The sequence below is a fragment of the Eleutherodactylus coqui genome, chromosome 2 (assembly GCF_035609145.1).
Source record: "Eleutherodactylus coqui strain aEleCoq1 chromosome 2, aEleCoq1.hap1, whole genome shotgun sequence".
Taxonomy (NCBI): Eukaryota; Metazoa; Chordata; class Amphibia; order Anura; family Eleutherodactylidae; genus Eleutherodactylus; species Eleutherodactylus coqui.
The window spans coordinates 293747578-293769042 of record NC_089838.1 but is presented as its reverse complement, the minus strand read 5'-3'; the positions used below and the strand labels follow the sequence as shown (position 1 = coordinate 293769042).

General features: G+C 43.3%; 1 protein-coding gene across 1 annotated transcript in view; it reads right to left on the bottom strand.

Moving 5' to 3' along the window:
- Positions 1-1388: 1388 nt before the first annotated feature.
- RASAL3 (RAS protein activator like 3) overlaps positions 1389-21465 on the bottom strand; it is a 61907-nt gene continuing 41830 nt past the window's right edge. Inside the window, exons 13-18 of the mRNA XM_066593254.1 lie at positions 14453-14544; positions 13211-13478; positions 10297-10413; positions 7243-7430; positions 6984-7059; positions 1389-4617 (exon numbers count right to left, since the gene is read on the bottom strand). Of these exons, the coding sequence (XP_066449351.1) occupies positions 4468-4617; positions 6984-7059; positions 7243-7430; positions 10297-10413; positions 13211-13478; positions 14453-14544 (891 nt within the window). The 3' untranslated portion in view covers positions 1389-4467. The remainder of the gene's footprint in view (positions 4618-6983; positions 7060-7242; positions 7431-10296; positions 10414-13210; positions 13479-14452; positions 14545-21465) is intronic.

The following is a 21465-nucleotide window of genomic DNA, read 5'->3' as shown; positions in this document are numbered from 1 at the left end:
GCGGTTGCATTCTGAAAAGGGTTGTCTCTTATTGGATAACCACTTTAATAGATTGAACCTGGTTGGATGATAATGTATTGCCAAAATTAACATTTACAATTGTCTATTTTATATGGGTTGATTTCATAGTTACCTCACTAAAGATTACAAGGCAATTAAAAGTGGGCATGTACACTACTGGTCAAAAGTTCAGTTTTTCCAGTTTTTTTGACATTAACACAGATCAAGTCCAGCAAAAAACGTGAAACTGTTGAAAGTTTCAAAAGTAAGTTAAAACTAGAAAAATACTAAATTTTAACCAGAGACACAACAATAGTCTGAATTTATGATTTTAACCAAAGGTCTTTTTCAGGGAACAGATCAGGGACAGCTGGAAGAGGTCTGGAAGACCAAAAGCCACTACAAAATCAGATGGCAAGTTTTTGAGAGCTAACAGTCTGCGTGAGCGGAATCTCACAGCACACATCTTCAAGCACAGCAAAAAATGAAACAAGTTTCCATTTCAACTGTGAAGAGAAGACTTCTATCTGCAGGTGTGACAGGTAAAGTTTCAGTAAAAAAGCCAATGCAAAGATTACAAAATAATACTAATAATAAAAATAATTTTTAACAATGACTTGTCTGGGCCAAGCGGTACCTCCAGTTGACTACTAAAGAGTGGAAGAGGGTCTTATGGGACAGATTAATCAAAATTTTACATCTCAGGTACATCATACAGGGTTTTTGTATGCATTTGAGTAGATGAAAGAATGGTTTGTGAGTGTGTGACACCAACTGTCAAACATGGAGGAGGGAGTGTGATGGTCTGGGGTTGTCAACTTGCAAAGGATGACTGGCATGGCAATACTCTCTGGTGTCCGCTTAGGCCTCATGTCCACGGGCACGCACGGATTCCAAGTGTGGAATCCCGCAGCCGATTCCACCCGTGCCCACAGCCATGGACATTTTAGGACACTTTCTTTACCTGTCTGGCTGCGGGTCTTCTCCGTTCCAGCTGGATATTCTTTCTTCTGCACAGCGGATGCGCTCGGCGAACCAGCCGATGTGCCGTGCGCACATGTAGTGCATTTTTTTTCAAGTTTCCAGCGGATCTGCGGCACGTCCACAGTGTCATCTGCCGGTGTGCTGTGGATCGGACGGCTTCTATTGACTTCAATGGAAGCTGTCTGTGCGGGAATCCACAGAAAATGGAGCATGCTGCAATTTTTTCCCCGCCCATGCAATCCGCACGGCAGGATGAAATCCATATGCTGCACAGTCTCCAGACTTAAACCCCACCGAGCTAGTTTGGGATCATCTGGACAGAAGGATGAAAGCAAAGCAACCTACAAGTGCAGCACATTTATGGGAACTTCTGCAACAATGTTGGGAAGACATTTCTGAACAATATCTGAATGCAATTATACAAAGAATGCCTCAATTGTGTAACGCTGTTATATCAGCTAGATGGGGCGAATGTGAAGAGTCTAAAATCTAGATTTTATTTGGTTGAACACAATCCTTTATTTTTATTCATCCTAACTTGTTTATTTGTTCTATACGTTCATTTCAAAGTACATTTAAGACATTAAACCACGGAATTATCAATAAAAACTGGAATTGAGGAGTTCTAAAACTTTTGACTGGTAGTGTAAATGTGCTGTATAGTGGGAGGGTGGTCTCAGAATAATTTTTCTGGTGGCCTAAGGTATCGGAAATAACACTCATTGCTCAATGCTTGAGCTGAATTTCATTTGAATCTAAATTTCAATTTTGGGATAACAGGTTGGACAACAATGGAGGAGCATCTATCAGTCCAGGATGAAAGGGATGGAGCAAAGTGAAACAATTTTGATCAGACTTCCCTGGGATTCACTTTATTTCCACACTCATTTATCATTCATTTTGGGGATGACAAAGACAGTTTATCAAAGCTATCTTCAACATCCCTTGCCAAAGGGTACCTTTTACATGTAGCAAAGCACAGCAGCCATAGTCGTTCAAATGACTAGAGGTGGAGCAGACCGGATTGCTCATTGGAGAGCGGCTTCTGATTCAGTGTAAACAGGAGTCGCCATCCGTTCGTTCCTGAGCTGTGTGTACATGGGCGAATAGTCGTCCAGAATCGCTCATTTGAGCGATTATTTAAGCAACTATCAGCCAATGTAAAGGTACCTTAAGTTCCGTTTTTATGGACTTATTCAGCAGTAGCCCATTAAACCTTACTACTATTCTTACAATGATCACAGCAGAGTTTACAATGCAATTGAAATCGACATTGGATGTTCTGTATAGCTGGAGGGTGATCTCTGGATCATTTCCTTTGGTGGTCTGAAGATACCCTTGTCCACTTTCTCCCTCCTTGCACAGTGAGCTCTGCACAGGTCACAGAGCACGCCTATAACACTTTCCTAGAAAAGCCAATGTTATGTTTATTGGGCCTATGGCCCATGAGGCTGATGTAAAGCATAGCTCTAAATTCTGTTAACTGTAGCTAAGTCAAGATGGCTGCCCCATAGTCATATACAGACAACAAAATATGACAAGATAATTTTAACCCCTTAATGACGCGGCCCCCTTTTTTTTCCATTTTCGTTTTTCCTACCCTCCTTTAAAAAAAATCGTAACTCCTTTATTTATCCATCGACATCGCTGTATGAAGGCTTGTTTTTTGCGGGATGAGTTGTAGTTTTCAATGGTGCTATTTAATGTACCTTATAATGTACTGAAAAACTTTTAAAAAATTCTAAGTGGAGTAAAATGATAAAAAAAAAACGACATTCCGCCATCTTTCAGTGCGTCTTGTTTCTACGGCGCACAAACTGCAACAAAATGACATGATAACGTTACGGCGCACAAACTGCAACAAAATGACATGATAACTTTATTCTACGGGTCAGTATGATTCCTACGATACAAAAGTTGTATAGTTTTTTTTTTTGCTGTACTACTCTTTTTTTTTCAAAGACATTTCATTTTTTTCAATTATTCTCTGCGGTCATCTTCTGTGCGCAATAACTTTTTAATTTTTTTGTCAACGTGGTTGAGCGGGATGTCCTGTAGTTTCATTAGTACCAATTCGAAATTCATATGACTTTTTGATCGCTTTTTATAGCGTTTTTTCTGGGAGACATGGTGACTGAAAAAGTGCATTTCTGGCGTCCTTTCTTTCTTTTTTTTCAGACGACGTTCACCGTGTGGGGTAAATAATGCACTACTTTGATAGATCAGACTTTTACAGACGCGGTGATACCAAATATGTATTTTTATTTTATGATTAAGATTTTTTAATTATAGATATGGCAAAAAGGAGGGGTGATTTAATATTTTATTATCTTTTAAGCCCCTCTGGGGGACTACAACATATGATGCTTTGATCGCTCCTGTAGTATGACGTAATGCTATAGCATTACATCATACTGCAATTTGACAGGCAGTCTATCAAGCCACCCCACGGAGATGGCTTGATAGGCAGTCTCAAAAGGCCCCCGGCTGCCGTGACACCTGCACAGCTCCCCTGAGCTCATATTATTATATTCCACAACACTTCTGCTCGATTCGCAAGCTGATTGGTTGTTTGGGTTGGCTGATTCACAGTGATCGGTTGTTTGATTCACAGTGATTAGCTGTTTGGGTTGGGTGATTCACAGTGTTTGGTTGCTTGGGTTGGCTGATTCACAGTGTTTGGTTGTTTGGGTTGGCTGATTCACAGTGATAGGTTGTTTGGGTTGGGTGACTCACAGTGATTAGCTGTTTGGGTTGGGTGATTCACAGTGTTTGGTTGTTTGGGTGGGGGCGAGCAGAAGTGTTGTGGAATATAAAAATAGGCCCCAGATCTCACCGCGGCCTCTCTTCATACATACCCCGATGCTCCAGGACGTAAATATACGTCCTGGAGCGGGAAGGGGTTGAAAAAGATCTCACTATTTGGTTTTAATTAGTAAAAAAGATATATAGCAAAACATTCTCTTTAAGCCATACCTAAAAGATTTTGGATAGACAAAAAGGCCAATTTTGACCGTTTTCTACCGGCTTTTCATATAATGAATGAGTGTCACGGATGCAGAAACAGCAGACTGCATGCGCTGAGCACCTTTTTTTATTTTTGAATCCCTGCTTTCCTGCGGCCCCGCGGCAGAGTAAAAATTCAGCTGCGGACCGCTTCCACAGGCTTCAATGGAAGCCTGTGGGAGCCGTCCGTGTGAGAAATCCGCAGAAAATGGAGCATGCTGCGGGTGATTTCCGGCACATGCGTTCCGCACGGCAGGGAGAAAGGACATCCGCAGGTATTTACTTACCTGCGGGTGTCCAATGCATCCCTATGGGCGCGGATCACGCGTGCGGGACACCCGCATGGTTTTGCTAAATCCATTTACCTAGTCTACATGAGGCCTAACTGTGCAACAGAGAATGAGGCCAACTGAGAAGTAAATGGAAAACATTGTGTCATTTTATGCCACGATGATGAACTGTGAATTGATTAGAAGACTAATCAGAATCAGAACTTTCTCTTTCCTCCACTTCATTAGTTGTGGTCGTGTCCTCGAAGGCATTTTCCATGTTCTGCTTATACTCTTTATACTCATTGTGATCTCCTATGGAGTTAGATGTCTTCTCCAGAACTGCCAGTCGTCTCTCCTACAAGAATAATAAAGGCAATTATTTGTCTTATTTGGAGAACATAAATAATATAAACTGTTAACAGAATGGGAAGAACGTAAAGCCTTCTGCACATAATCTGGGATGGACTCTTACTTTCCCTGAGATTTTATATGGAGGCAGATGAAGGTTTTGCTCACAGATTCCATACAATTGTGGCTTGCTTTTTTGCATGCCATATTATGGAGCCATTCTTGGGTAGAGTAAGTTGCCTCACCTTATAGCGGCACATGTAGATCTTGTTGGTCCATAATACTGACCTTTAGGACTCCTACAGGGTATATGTGCAGGTGGTTTTACCAAATGCATGAACCCTCAAGCAAAGATTATGCTCAGAAACAACCAGTTAACACTGATAATCTCATCTAGGGTGAATTCACATGTTGAGGAATTGTTGTAGATTTACAGTGAAGATTCTGTATTGAAAATATACAGCAATTTCATTACAATACATTTGGATGAGGTTTAAAGCCCCATTTACATGCAAAGATGATAGCTCAAAATTTGTTCTAAAGATAGGATGATTGACAGTTTGAGCGATCATCTTGAATAAGCTGCTAATGGACACTATTGTCCATTAGTAGCTTATTAGCTTCATTTGCATGTAAATGAGCCTCCCTGTGCTGAATGCAGATAACAGGAGGTGGACTGTTATCTGCGAAAAACCCCCTTTGTTCTCCCGTTGGACTGCAGCCGAATGCAATGTTATCAGCGCTCCCGTGGAGAAACACAGTGTGCGGTCACTGCTATCAGCTCTCTGGCTGAACAATGGATTTTAAGCTGAAATAAAAATCATCGTTCGGCCGAAAAACAAACGATGGTAGCATTTACACGCAACAATTATCACTCAAAAGACATCATTTAAACGAACTTTGAGTGATAATCGTTGTGTGTAAAAGGGGCTTTAAAAACTTCACCCACCAACTGAATAATCCATACAGAATTGAGAGCATATAGACGATGTTTTGGTCTGCAGAATTTTAATTCTGTTGTGGATTTTTCTTTTGAGGATTTCACCCTTTGCAATATACAGGGTAAAACCCCAACCAAAATCCACATCAAAATCTTCATGTAACACATACAGATTTTGCCGCTTATTCTTTACCAATTTACTCCGAAACCTGCAATTGAAAAATGTCTGCTCTGTGTGGACTCAAGTCTTATGGTACACGTTTGGACCCCCAGTGGTTGAAGCCTCAGTGGTGTTTGGTCCTCTGTTTAAGAGGTGGTCATGCATTTACTCTTCATTATAGTCTTGACTCTTTCCTTATCTCCCCTAAACATGAAAAACATTTCTGGTGGGGTAGAGGAATGGGCTCCTCTCTTTTTGGATTAGTGGGCGTTTCACTTGATTACCTTTATTATCATATTACAATTACCTCCATCACTAACTTAGGACATCAATGAAAAGAAATGTAAACATATATGACCGACTCTTGTAATTAACACAGCATTTGAATCAAGGGTGCACTTACAGGCAAGTCTACGTATCTGCAATGGAGTCCATGAAAGAGGGCGGTCCCTTAAAGGGGTTGTCTCACAACAGATTTTACGCATCATCCAGTGAGTCCAGCCATGGCTCGTCACAAAGTGTGTGGCAGTGGTCGCCACACATGCCCACCTCCACTTCACAAAACAGCTATCCCTGGCTGTCCTATGGAAGTAAATGGAGCTGTGGTGTACATGCACAGCTACTGCTGCCCTAAATTTCAGGATGAGCCATGGTTGGTCTCCCTTGATGAAAAGTAGCCCCTTTAATCATGGGTGATATGAACCATTTGGCTCTAACTCTCCACAGGCATCTTTATCAACAAAGTGGGAGCACACCTGCTTAATGCGGTTGTCTAATTTAGAACACCCATTTTCAGATCTCTTGGCCAGAGTTGGGAGTAGTTAGAAAGAGAGTCTCTCACTCTGGAGGACCTGTATTATCCTGCATTATACAGACAATCCACTGATGTGAATGGACACTGCGTAATACTTCACTTCCCCTGATGGGGAGCTGCAGTAAAACTGAACACTTATTTTCAGGTTTTCCCGCAGATTACAGCTGATTGTTCAGGGTCCAAGGGAGAGCCATTGTGATCTGTTCTTTGTCACGGACTCTTCTAACAAGCAGGATTGTACAAAGTGGACAATCCCTCTAAGGGGTACGCCACCATCCTGTCCAACAGTGGATTGGATGTTTGGGTAAACACCTATAGAAGGAAAGAATGCTATACAGTGGTGGCATCACAAGGAGAGGCTTAATTTTGTTTTTCTTATGAGGTTGGTTCTGCTGTCTGTATTTAATGTGTTGACTGTTAACTAAGTTTCATTGCCATTTCTATGGTATGAGGCCTTACCAGTACTGCAATCTTCTCTTCATTCGTTTCTCTTTGTGTCTTTTCTTTGGCACATTCTTTCTCTAAGAAATCCATCCTGATATAAAAAAATAACAAAAAATAATAATTCGCCCAATCCCTAGGACAGTGTATGATAAATTGGGATGGAAGTAGGATGTGTTGTCTGTACATGAAAACCAACTCTGCTACCCATTAGCTTGACATGTCTGAATTGTACCTCTGCCAGTTATGTAATGCTCAGCCTTTTGTGGTTTATTACCTGCTTTGCATTTGTGTCATCTGCTTGGTGATCTTAGCTTGTGATGCCTCGTGTATTTCCTCCACTTTAGCAAATTGGTCTAGAGCTTCCTGCATCTTCTCCGCCATTTTCAGCATTTGTCCCTCCAGCTCCTTTTGTTTTTCCTGGTTTTCTGCTATTTGTCCTCTCATCTCTTGTAAATCCGTTTCCTAATGAGATCAGAAATTCTGAAAACTTTGCAACATATCCCATATATACAAACAAAAGTAGGCAGGTCACCCCTCACTGTAATCTGTATTATACTCTATGGATGAAATTGACTAAGGTTGGCATTAAAAACATAGAAGCAAAATGCGCCAAATTCATAAAGACGCACATGTTTACTAATAGATTTGGCACATCGTTGGCTGTCTATGTGCCAGCAATCGAAATCTACACCTGCTAATATCTGTGGGGGCCTGATGATTCTTACAGGGCAGTAGATGTCAGAAGAAAGAAAGATCGGTATTTTAAAGGAAGTCTGTGATGAATATAAGAGTCTTCTCTTGTTGAGAACAATCACATTTTGCTCTACTGGCTCTAACACGGTTCCAAACTTTTTTCTTAAGGCCAGTATAAACATTCTTCATTTTGAGTTAAGCAAATTAGCTCTGAACCATCTGATGGCGAGTGTGCTAGCATGCACAGGTCTGGGTTCTCTCATCATGGCACTCCAAAACCTCACGCCTTGTTGATTGACTGACATCTCCAACTTTAGCTTGATCCGCATATCCTTGAGTAGACACATACTGTTACGTCCGCTAGGTGCATTAAAGCGTCATGCCTCTGTATGGATGCAAGATTGTGTCCACTTAAAACTGGAATCTTTCACATAGTGTTGCATAGACCAATTACACTTCTCCAGGCTATGATGGAAGGACCCCATCCCTTACTAATCAGGGAAAGTGGGCCACTCCTGCCTAAAAGCAAAGTGATTGGCCCGACAAGGACAGCCCCACTGTCTTCATCTGGGACCTGACTATTCTTGATTAAGGACCAGGAGAGATGCACCAAAAACACACATAGGACACGACACTGTTCACACACACTGAACCCAGAATAGGACTGCCCATAAAGCACATGTCTGGCCACCTGAACGGACATACAAAACACGTCATTGTTCACACCAACACACAATGTTATGCAAACCACATAGAACAGGACTGCATGTAACTCCTCCAAACCACACTGAACAGGATTATACATAGAGCACATGTCTGGCCACTTGCACAGACAGACCACACACGTCACAGTTCACACCAACATACCAGGTTATGCATACAGATGGTAAACCATAGCCAGTCCAAGTGTACTCACACCAGGGGAATAGAGAGTCAGCCACCTAGAGGGAACAAGTGTCAGGCTCACCCATCTGACACACACACAAGACATAAGATGTCTGGAGGCCGCACCTGTCAAAGGGAAGGGAAGAGGGGGTCTGCATATGATACAGACAAGGACTACAGGTGTCCAGACAGTCTTCAGGGAAGGTTAGAGACACGTCCGACAAGCATGCATAACACCAGCTCTGAGTGGGATTAACAGTGATAAATAAAATGAAGAACTAAAATCACCAGCAATCTCTCACAAGAGTTTGCTGGTATTTATCTGTCACAGACCAGGGGGATTGGCTGGTGGAGAATACCACACCCAGCCAGCTCAATTAACCCCTACCTGTGAAGGTGTGCTCATGGAAATCTATAGAGCCACAGGTCCCAGACGCAGAACCTTAACACATACACAGTGACAGTCAGAGGCTGATGTCCTCAGCAGGGCAAGTCACTGTGCAGTTACCTAGTCCCAAATATGCAGAACAAGCAGAAGCTGGAGATGACAGTCAATCAACAAGGGATGGTGTTTTGGAAAACCAAGGGAAGAGAGAATGGACCGCTCCATACCAGTAGACCGCCCATTGGACAGTTTAGAGCTCCCCCAATGGAAAATGGCACTTTTGGGGGACGTTGCTACAATGAGCACAAAATGAGGTGTGTTTATACTGGCTCTCATATTGCCCACCTATAGTTTGGTTTTAGGTGTTAAATACTAATGGAAGATTTCTTTTAAGTTTTACCATGCATCTGATCCTTAGTTCCAGCGGAAGATAAGTCGTTATTAGACATTGGCTTATCCCCTTTCTCATTGAAAATAAATCATAAAACGCACATGCTTAACTGAGTTCTATGAGGACGTTCATGGTTAAAATGAATAGGTGTCAGCCTGAATGAGCCAACAGCTATCTAAAATGTACTTCCAAATACATGCATGGGTCGTCGTGCAAGTTGTATACAGAAAAATGATCCGCCTATCTTAAGGCCCATATACATGCAAAGATAATCTTTCAAAGGACTGAAAGATTGAAAGATTTTGCAATTTATTTGCATGCAGTGTTAATGGCCATTAACACTTGATCACCTTCATTTGCATGTAAAAGGGCGTCCAGGAGCTGTTTGCAGAGTCCAGTGTGTGATTAATTACACGCCTAGCTATGCACACATCTGCATTGTTCTCTTTGCGGGCTGCTGGCAGATTGCAATGTTTTGAGAGATAGTGCTGGCAGATTACATGGTCTATTGAGAGATACTTTATCTCTCACTAGCTAAACGATGGATTTTAAGTTCACCTTAAAATCATCGTTCAAGCAAAAAGTGCACAATGCTGCCGTTTACATGTAACAATTATCGCTCATTTTCGGTCGCTTGAACGAATTTTGAGCAATAATCGTAATGCGTAAATGGGCCTTTACTTTGGTTGGTGCAAGGTTAGCCTTCTATTAAGTATGTAGGTTAACACTGGGAAAATTGAGCTGTCTAACCATTAAAATGATTACATTTAAAGCCCTTCTCTCATGACATACACGATGAAGAATGACAAAAGGTTGGTACATTTAGCCCATGTCTACTTCTCTACACTCAGAAGCTGTATATTGTTGACCGAAGTTATACGGACTACTCATCTTCATATCTGTTCTAGGTTTCATAGGGTGGTTTGCTAGTAGGAATCTTCTAAACATACTTTATCTGCCACTTGACAGATTACCTGGCTGTCTTCAACTTCTCTCTTTTGCTGTACAAAACATAGGTCCTCATTCCTGCACCATGGCACTGTTGACTTCCGTCTTGGTAGAGTGGACGATTGTCTTGGTTGCGTCAGCTTCTGTATAACAAAACATGACAACCTTCATGGTGTGAACAAGTGATGTCCAACGCTTTAGCAATTCAGGCCTTTGAAATGACATATAGACCATACAGAGACAGTTAATATTATTGGAAGATGCTTACAACAAAGCGCATTAGAAGGGAACAAGGTCCCGATGTAAATAAGGTCTACAGCAGCCCTCTCCCCAGATGTTCCAGTATTGTAAGATTACCCCAACACCAGAACAAAGCCCGGTATTGACTGCTTAAGCTGCTATTGAATTTCATGTGAACGATATTTAATCTTGGCTGATTAGTGCTCCGTGCTGAATGCAAAACGTCTATTTTTCTTTTTTTTGCTCTAAATATATTGAAGATGAGATAGATAGGTCTCGTTGTTGTTATGGTACTAACAGACATTCTGGTCCTTACACCTGTGGGGCACATTGAACAAGTTTTTACAGTTTTTACACCAGTAAACCTGCATCTAAAAATATGAAATTTTTAGCACATTTGCAACAAATTTTTTGACTTTTGTGTCTTTTTGCACCCAGCTCTCCACGTCTCTAAGGGCAAAAATGGAGAATCAAATTTACTATAATTTACGACACAATCTGGAGTAAATTATGGTGGAAATCTATGCCACCTTGTAGCTGGCATTGTTTTCAGTCTGGCGCATGGAATGGCCTAACATGCACCCAGTTTATTAAACGGCATGCACTTCTTAATAAATTTGTTGCACTTCATGCTTGGAGTTCGGTAGGAACTTTCAAATGTTGATCCAGAGATTATTCTGACTGCCATTATGGAGTCGGGAAGGAATTTTTTTTCACCAAATAGGTTAAATTGGCTTCTTCCTCATTAGGTTTTTCTTTTTTTTCCTTCCTCTGGATCAACAATGGGGGTGGAAACAGACTGACCTAGATGGACATTGTCTCCCTTCAGCCTAATACTATGTTACTATGACGTTGCAGAAGGCCATACCACATAGACTCACTATGCTAAGGCCCCCATTTTTGACATGTCAACCGCCCAGTGTAGAGATATGGCAATCTATGAATGACAGCATCTGTTTGTTCCTTTATCTTCCATTCATTCAATAGAGAAGGGTCATGCATACATGCATGGTTGGCCTAAAGGGTCACACAGGATGCATCAGCTGTGGATTGATATTTGGCCTTGCCCCCAAAGCTTGTGACCATCACAAATTTTAAGATTAATTGCATTGGCCATTATTTGGTCACTGTATGGTGGTATTAGTTGAGAACATTTTGTGTGGCACTTTTATTTAGGCACTATACAGTATATTTCTACAGTGTATGGTATGGTAATACTATGACATTGTTATTTAGGCGACTGTATGGAAGTGTAATTTGGTCAACATAAGGCACTGTTTCTTTAGGCATACTGTATGGCTCTTTTGATTCGGCACTGTATGCTAGGACTATTTGTATCCATACACTATGGGAGTGGGCACCAAGAGAAGGTACCGCACCGGGCATAATCCTTGGTATGATCAGCTATGCATATACTGACCTTTAGGACCAAGAGTTGATTTTAAAAACAGTGGCTGATCCCACCTGCCATTCTTGTACCTCAACAAGCTGGTTTCTCTGCAAAGTCTTGAAAACTTGCCATTAAAAAAATTTTTTGGGAGACAACATCTTCACATACAGAACATAAAAGCATTAAAATACTGTTAGGCAGACAAATGTAGATCCATCTTGACCCACACCAGGTACCGCCATGGGGAGGCGGTACCTGGGAGAACCCTGGTTTTCACCCTTGACCTGTCCACGCGGGATACCGTCTTTGCTGTTGGGGTCCCTATGGTGTTACTCGTCCAGATAATGTGGCTGCTGAAGCAGTACATGATGGTGTGAACTGGAGTATAGTGGTTAGACAGGCGATGGTCAGAGCTGGCTGCACAGGTGTGGTAACAGGCAGAAGATCAGAGCAGGCAACGAGCAATAATAAAGTCCAATCAGAGCTAAAGTAAGGGAGCCCAGAAGTCAGAATCGTAGAAGGCAGGAGTTAAAGCCAGAATACAGTACACACTTACAGGGGCTTTGTCAAAATGGCTATAGAAGACTGCTTAGGCATCCTCCATATGGAGATGTTGACATATATATCTGGACCTAAGTGAGGATTGGTGGAGACAGAATTCGGGCTCATGTCCACGGGCGGGTCGGATTCCGCATGCGGGAGCCCGCAGTGGAATCTGACCGTGCATGCGTGGCCAAGGACCCTGCTTACCCGTCCGGGTCTTTCATTTTTCTCTATTGCGGATGTGTGTGGAAGCACCGGCCAGTGCACATGCGCAGTAGAGTTTTTATTTTTTTTTGAAACTCCTGCTTTCCCATGGAATCCGCAATGTCAATTGCGGACTGGCCGTGGATTGGACGGCTTCCATTGACTTTGATGGAAGCCGCCATGTGGGAACTGCACTAAAATGGAGCATGCTATGATTTGATTTCTGCGACCAAAGGTCTGCAAATAAAATCCGAATGCTTTAATTCAGTTGTGGACGCCCATGTTTCCCTACGGTTCATCTGTGCGGGTGCCCCGTTCAGATTCCGCAAATCAAATCTGCCCGTGGACATTGGGCGTAAGAGCACTCACGTTAATCCTTTAAGACAGTGTGGGCAGCAGAAAGGAAGCGAGCAGAGGGAACACAGAGTGGAATGGACAGAGACTGGCATGCAGGGCACGGGGAACGGCGGCACCCAACTGCGGCTCCAGTGACAGGTGAGCCACAATGGGTGAAGCGGCTAAAACACATTGGACTATATTTGCCATAAGTCATGCTTTCGTACCATCACACATGGACTTCCATCCTCCCCTTCTTCTTTCTCAGCCACAGAAAAAACATCATTTCTTGTCCTACGTGCACGACCTGGCCTGGTCCGGGCCGGAACGCTCTGCGTGCGCGTCACATGACATTTACTCCTTCTCTCTATCTTCGGAGGAGAAACCAGTCTTTCCTTAATAAGACTGCTCAACGACTGGCTCTTTTTTACAAGTGGCCGGAGATTGCGCATGTCTCTTGGAAACATGTATTCAGGTTCATCACTTTCATCCTGACTGTAGAAGAAATGGCGCGGTGAGATGTTCACAGAATAGATGTACAGTTCATTACTATTAAACTAGAGGTACTTACAGATGATTTCGGCAGGGGTCAGTCAACAGTTTTATGTGAATGGGGTCCTTACCATGATAGCAGTGGGATATATTATGACAAATTAAAGAGGTTTTCTAATTATGACCTATTGATGATCTATGCTTAGGATAGGCCATCAATAGCAGATTAGTGGGGATCTGCTGCTCGGAACCCCTGCCAATTAGCTGTTACTTTGGAATTAACCTGATTTCTGCAGGAAGCGAACAGCTCAATTTTCACTGCTATGGTATTGCCAGCCAAGTTACTATTCTTTCCAAGGGGAACTTCAGCTGCAATACCAAGTCGGGCCACTTCAGTAGAAATAGTGCAGTCTACTTCCTAAAAAAATCAGCTCCATGTCCGAGTTTAGCGCATGTCCTGAGCAGTAGCCTATCCTTACATTAGGCCATCAATAGCTCATAACCGGAAAACCTCTTTAAATACTAGATTGCTGAGATGGGTTGTTGATCCGGATATTTATTCTGATTGCCATATTTGAAGCCAGGAAAAAGTTTTTCCTCTGAACTGAGGGGATTGTCAACTGGCTGAACTAGTTTTTGCCATCCTCAGGCTAAACACAGTTGGATTACAGGTTGGACTTGATGGACTTGTGTCTTTTTTAAACCTCTTTAGAAAGTCTGATTCTTTTTTGTCTAGGAGATAAGCTATTGACAGAGGAGTTTCATTTCCCACTTCACATTGCATAATCAGCTCAGGTTTTCCCATAGAAGTCTATAGCATTGACCTGATAGTTGTAGGCTGATGACCAACCATTTGGAAGAGAAACATTAACCTGAAGTGTGCAAATAGCATTGGACTGTGCTGTTATGCATGGTGTCTTGGTGTTTTTGTTGGGCAATAGTACCAAGGCTGATGTGCCCGTTGGCGGCGATGTTACCTCTGATCCTGTGTGATGCATTCAGGCACAGGCAAACCCTCAGCTAAGGCTTTGAGGATTGTGGGCAATGGCTCCAGATTGTCTTTAGTTTGCTATGGAAATAAAGAGAAATGTTTAAATAAATGTATGTAGCATTGCCCCTAAATATTATTAGACAATACAATAAAACCTCTTTGAGACGATCATTGAAAATGGCAATAATAGAAATTGACTTCATCATCCAGGGACTTTTAAGGGGAAACTGCACCATACTTTCCTTACTTGGTCATCAGCCCTGGTGGTATGTTTCCTGGCATTTTCCTGATTGGGCAGCATGGTGGCTCAGTGGTTGGCACTGTTGCCTTGCAGTACTGGGTTCCTAAGTTCAAATCTGACTAAGGAGTTTGTATGTTCAACCTGTATTTGTGTGGATTTCCACCAGGTACTCCAGCTTCCTCCCACACTCCAAAAACATACAGATAGGTGCATGTACATTGCGAGCCCCAAATGGGGACATAACCCAATATCAAGTGATGTAAAGTGCTGTGTAATATGCATGTGCTATATAAAGGTGATTATGATTTCCCGTGTTTTGACCTCACTCGCTATATCATTGCCTGCATACTGACTTTTGGCTTTACCCTACCTCTTGCCACCAATTTCTGGAGCTGACACTAACTCTTGTTACAGACCCAGATTCTTGTGACCAAGCCTGGGATCTGCAGGCATAAAAATCATCGCTGGCTCATTCACTAATCATTCCTTTAAGGACTAACACACTTGGTTCTGGGCTTGAATCCCTGCCGATAGTAGTAGTACAGCGCAGGATTAAAGCCTCTGTTCTTGCAATCAAACAGGGTCAGATCGGGTTCTCGGCTGTCAGACACAGCCCAAGGACCCGGAAGAGAAGGGAGGAGTAGTTTTTAACCTGTTCTGCCTTCTCCTCTCCTGGCTACATAGCGCTCAATGAGTGCTATGCAGTAAGAAGTGGAATAGCGATCACGTGACCGACGGGTTCCCCCTGTTACAGTAGAGCTGCAGGATCCTAGCAGACCCAGATCAGCTCTGTCAATGATTGTTGTCAAAACAGGGAGGTGTTTTTTCCTGTAACAGGGGCTCTTAAGGATGCTGCTCCTATGGATGCTTCAGCTGGAGTGGAAAAGTGGGATCTAAAAAAAAAAACACATTGTGAATGACCCCCAAAGGTCTTATATGACATCATGCGGGACATAGATGTTAAAAAAAATTATACAAAAAAAATAGTTAAAAAAATTACAGAATAAAATAAAAATATATACATAAAAAGAAAATGACCCACTGCTGATGCCAATCAAAACCATTGCCATATGCACCCCGTAATCCAAAACTATACATATATATCAAAAGATCCAAAACAAAATGAGGAACCTGTTCCAATACTTTATTTTAGTGTAAATATACAATTTTTTTTTAAACCTCTGAATTTGAAAAAATCATTTTTTTTGTGTTTTATCCCAAATAAAACTAAAAAACTGGAAAAAAATTAGTGAAAAAATATATAGTTCTCTGAACTTGCTCTAGTTTGTCTATGTCTTTTTTAAACTGGGGTACCCAGAACTGGACACAGTATTCCAGATGAGGTCTGACTAAGGAAGAGTAGAGGGGGATAATTACTTTACGTGATCTAGCTCTATGCTTCTCTTAATACATCGCAGAATTGTGTTTGCCTTTTTAGCTGCTGCATCACATTGTTGACTCATGTTCAGTCTATGATCTATTAGTATACCCAAGTCTTTTTCATATGTGCTGCTTAGCCCAATTCCTCCCATCCTGTATGTGCTTTTTTCATTTTTCCTGCCCAGATGTAGGACTTTGCATTTCTCCTTGTTAAATAGTTGATCGTGGGGGTGTGCCACTAGGAATCCTCGCCAGTCAACTGATCCCTGGGCCTACTGTCAGTGTGGACACCGCTGGAAGCAGTTAGCATTGTCATCATTGCAGCTGCCCAGTTTGATACCACAGGCATAACTCCCATTGAATTCAATGGGAGTTGTGCCTGCAGTCCCAGACCAGACTGCAATACACACAGCACTATCGGCTACCAGTGCTGACCTTTTATGACAATGGGCCAGGAGATCAGCTGATCGGTAGGGATCCTCAGCGGGGTGGGGGTGGGGGGCACTGATCAATTACTCATGCCCTATCCTGAGGATAGGTCATTTGTAGAAAAAGTCACAAAAGTCCTGGACAACCCCATTAATCATTGAAATAATCTTAAACGATGACCGAATTTAGTCTAATTGTACAGATTAATGTATGTAAAGGCACCATACACAGGGATCTCATAATCCCCTTAACATGTTTGTTCTAGTAAATACATGTATCCCCTTATCAATTAACTATTCATAAGTATCTTTTCTTAGACCTTCTATGGAGAAGTGATCATTTATTTTCTTGGGACAACCCCTTTAACCCCTTCATGACATGGCCTATTTTGGGCTTAAGGACGCAACAATTTTTGGCGGATTTTCTTCTCCGTTTATCAAAAGTCATAACTTTTTTATTTTTCCGTCGACGCGGCCGTATGAGGGCTTGTTTTTTGCGTGGCGAACTGTAGTTTTTATCGGTGCCACTTTTGGGTACATAGACTATATTGTAGACCTTTTTTTATTTTTTTTTATGATAGCAGGGAGAGAAAACGCATCAATTCTGCCATAGATTTTTTTATTTTTTTTTACAGCGTTAATCATGCAGCATAAATGAGACATTCCATTTTTTCTGCGTCTCAGTACGGTTACAACGATACCAAAATTCTTACATTTTTTTTAGGTTTTCCCACTTTTCTGCAATAAAACCCTTTTTTTTGGAAATCTTTTTTCTATTCTAAATCGCTGCATTCAAAGTCCTGTATCTTTTTTATTTTTCTATGTACGGCGCTCTGTGAGGGCTTATATTTTGCAAGACAAGCTGTAGTTTTTACTGGTACCATTTTGGGGTACATACGGCTTTTTTGATCACTTTTATTGCGTTTTTAGTGAGGCAAAATGCTAAAAATTAGCATTTTGCCTCAGTTTTTTAGCGTTTTTTTTTCGTGCACAGTCAAAAGCATGTGCAACTTATTGGACGCGTCGTTACAGACGCGACAAGACTAAATATGTGGGGTTTTATTTTTTTTTACCTTTTTTTATGCTAATCTGAGAAAAAGCATAAAAAATGTTTTTTTTTACTTTTTATTTACATTTTTTTTAATTCATTTTTTTAATCTTTATTTTTCTTACACTGTTTGTGTCCCTCTGAGGGACTTTAACCACTGCCCTGATGATCGCTGTCATAAGGCATGGCAGAGCTACTGCTCTGCCATGCCTTATCGCTTGTACAGCGATTATAGGCATAGGCAATACAGGACGCCAGTGTCTGGCGTCCTGTTGCCATGGTGACAGGCCGGGCTCTCGCGATGACAACGCGAGTTCCGGCCGGAGACACAGAGGGAGCCACGCTCCCTCTGTGAACTCTTTCCCTGCCGCGATCTACTTAGATCGCGGCAGGGAAGGGGTTAACAGCGGGGGGTGCATCTCCGATGCCCCCCCGCTGTTGCAGCGGGACGCTGGCTGTGACTGACAGCCGGCTCCCGCTGCGGGATCTTATGTGATCCCGCGCTATCTCCAGGACGTAAGTTTACGTCCTGTTGCGGGAAGTACCAGGCTGCCAGGACGTAAACTTACGCCCTGCAGCGGGAAGGGGTTAAAGGGGCCATTCCAGGGATTTTTGTTATTAATTCATTATATGTAGCTAGCCGCTCAGTATATATAAGTGAGCTAGTGTTATCCTATCAAAACTCCTATTCCGGGGGGCGTGGTCTGCAGATGGCCAAGTAGGACACGTTTGAGCCGGGCTCCCGCAAAAACCCTATTCCCCCCAGCCTAACGTCTCCGGAATCCTATTAAAAACATCCACCCAGGCAGCATGGGTAAGAAGGCGACCCCCGAGACAAAAACCGCGGCACCTACCAGCAGAGGAGGAACGCTGGAGCGGTTTATCAGCGCGCCGGCGGGAGAAGATCCAAGATGGCGCCGGCGCCGGCTTCCAGAGCGCGCGCGCCGCCCCTCTCTTCATCCCCTGCACCCGCCGCGGCTCAGCCAAGCTCCGATACACCGCCTGCACGGAAGGAAGCGCCGATACCGCCAGTGACTCCAGCAGCAGCAGCAGCGGGGACCACAGACTCCACAAGCCCCACACAGCACAGACTTGCTGAGGAATGCAGCCCAGGGACTGAGACTCGAGGTGCAATGCAGGCACCCATCAGAACTGTGAGTAAGGGGCAAAACAGCCCCACCAGCAGCCATGCAGACCCCAGCCCTGCACCATATAGCACCACAGCAATGGAGCCCCACAGCCCTGAGGATAGTGGTGACCCCCACAGCTGGAGCATTTCCTCAGACAAAAGCACACCCAGCAGCCCTGCACACAGCTCCCCAGAAAGGGCAATACCCGCAGCAGACAACAGCTCATGGAAAGCACGTATAATGTCTATTCCAACAACAGACGAGCTGAATGCGCTTTTTACAAGATTTGAAGCGTCCAACAGACAGGCCCTAGAACGAATCCATTCCGATATACATCAACTAGGTCACAGAGTCCTCCAAGTTGAGGAAACACAGGAGGAAATGGCGGACATATTGGAATCTCACAGACAGGTCATACAGTATCAGTCAGATCAAATCTCTAACATTATATCGCACTTAGACGATCTTGAAAATAGGAATAGGAGAAATAATGTGCGTATAAGAGGCGTAACAGAAGAGATAGAGGGACACCAACTGGAAGAATGGGCCAAAACGTTCTTCCTACAATTACTGGGACGCTCCGAGAAAGACCGATACTGATAGACAGGATCCACAGAGCCTTAAGCCCCAGAGCATCAGACCCTAACCGCCCACGGGACATAATCTGTAGGATCCATTTTTTCAAGGATAAAGACAACATAATGCGGAAAGCCAGAGAAAAGGGAGACCTCACCCATAACGGCCGACCGCTAATCCTCCTACAGGATCTCGCGCGCAACACACTGCGCCTTAGAGGAGCACTGAGACCACTGCTGACAACATTAAAAGAAAATGATATCACATATAGATAGGGCATCCCATTTGCACTAATCGCCAAAAAAGAAGGGAAAACGGCCACCTTTCATATGCTAGGAGACTTGCCTAACTTCTTAGGAACATTCCAACTTCCTCAGATCAAACTGCCAGACTGGCCAACACCCCCGCTACCAACCGCCTATACAACCCAGGAAAAATGGCAATCAGTTCCCCCCAAACAACGGCGAGGCGATCGCGATCCCTGAACATGACACATAGAGACTTGAATACCACTGTCTCAACAGGAACGTCATAGAAAGGACACACTAAGGCCCTCACACCGCTGCCTGGCTACAAGCAAGAACCTACCATAGCACTAACATCTGTCGGCATTTAAATGTTTATAGTTATGTTATAAGTTGCTGTAACCCATTCCGACTGCAGGGAAAGTACACAGATTCCGGAACCCACTAACGCAAGGATCCCAAAAAGGGACCTCAACACACGAATACCCACACTGGGGGGAGGGGTGGAGCGTGACCCGGCCCTGCTTCTCCGGACACCTCACCACTCTCCACCAGGGTGAATAGTCGCACGACAATGCGACGCACAGCGAGTTTATACTCTCACCACACTAGTGGGGCAATTCAACGCCACACAAAGGTTTCTTCTTACAAACCTTTTTTCTTTTATTCTATTTTACCCCTCTATTCTTCCTCCCCCCCTCCTTTTCCCTGAAAGCCGGTCCAGACGACAATCACTCAAAAACCAACATGATGACTAACATCACGTTCAGTACTTACAATGTAAGGGGACTGAACAAACCTGCCAAAAGAGGGCAGATCCTAGATCATCTACACAGACACAAAATAATGATCGCACTCTTGCAGGAAACACATTTTCAGACGAACAAAATACCTAACTGTAAGAACCGCAACTACACCACTTGGTATCACAGCCCCCATCTGGACAAAAAAGCAGGAGGCACCTCGATAACTATACACAAAAACTTTGCACATAAATTTATTTCCATGTCAAAGGACAACGAAGGCCGCTACATCTTCCTAAAAATACAGGTTGGCAACGAAATTATTACCATAGCTAACATGTACTTTCCGAACCAGTCACAGGTGCGATACGGGATCCGGATACTGGGGGCCCTGAAGACTTTTGCGGATGGCTCCAACATCATAATGGGAGGCGACCTCAACCTCAGCCTGGAACCCAAAATCGACTCCTCTGGGGGTAAGTCAACTATTGCATACACAGCACTCCGTAGACTCCGTAGGGAATTAGCGAACCTCCGTCTGATTGACCTCTGGCGGACGTTACACCCGGGAACAAAAGACTACAGTTTCTATTCCCCATCACACAACTGCTACTACCGATTAGACTACTTATTCATATCACACAAACTTCTAGATCGAGACCCCTCAAGCTCGATAGGCTCCCTTATATGGTCTGACCACGCTCCGGTCTGGGGGTCCCTGAGGGGGTTTCAGAATAACAACACAGGCACTAATTGGCGTTTAAATGATAACTTATTGAATGACTTCGGCCGAGATCACACCCTAGACCCAACCCCGGCACCCACGAAATGGGAAGCCCTTAAGTGCGTTATTCGAGGAATCTTTATCTCGCATGGAGCGCGCTTAAAGAGAGATAGAGCTGGGACACTAAAGGGACTAATTGCCTAATTAGAGCAACTTGAACAAGCTAACAAAACCCTATCCTCCACCAGCAGAGCCGCGGAAATTTCAGCAGTACGGGACAAGATCCTACACATATTAGATCAGAACTCGTTATGCCAGAGAGATAGGGCCAGGGGCTGGTTCTACGAACACGGAAATAAGAGCGGCAAAGGACTAGCCAAAGCACTAAATCCCAGAACCCCACAGACATATGTTTTCGCCATTCAAACGCAAAAGGAAGGACTAGTCCATACCAACGCAAAAATAATAAATAGCTTTCACCAAT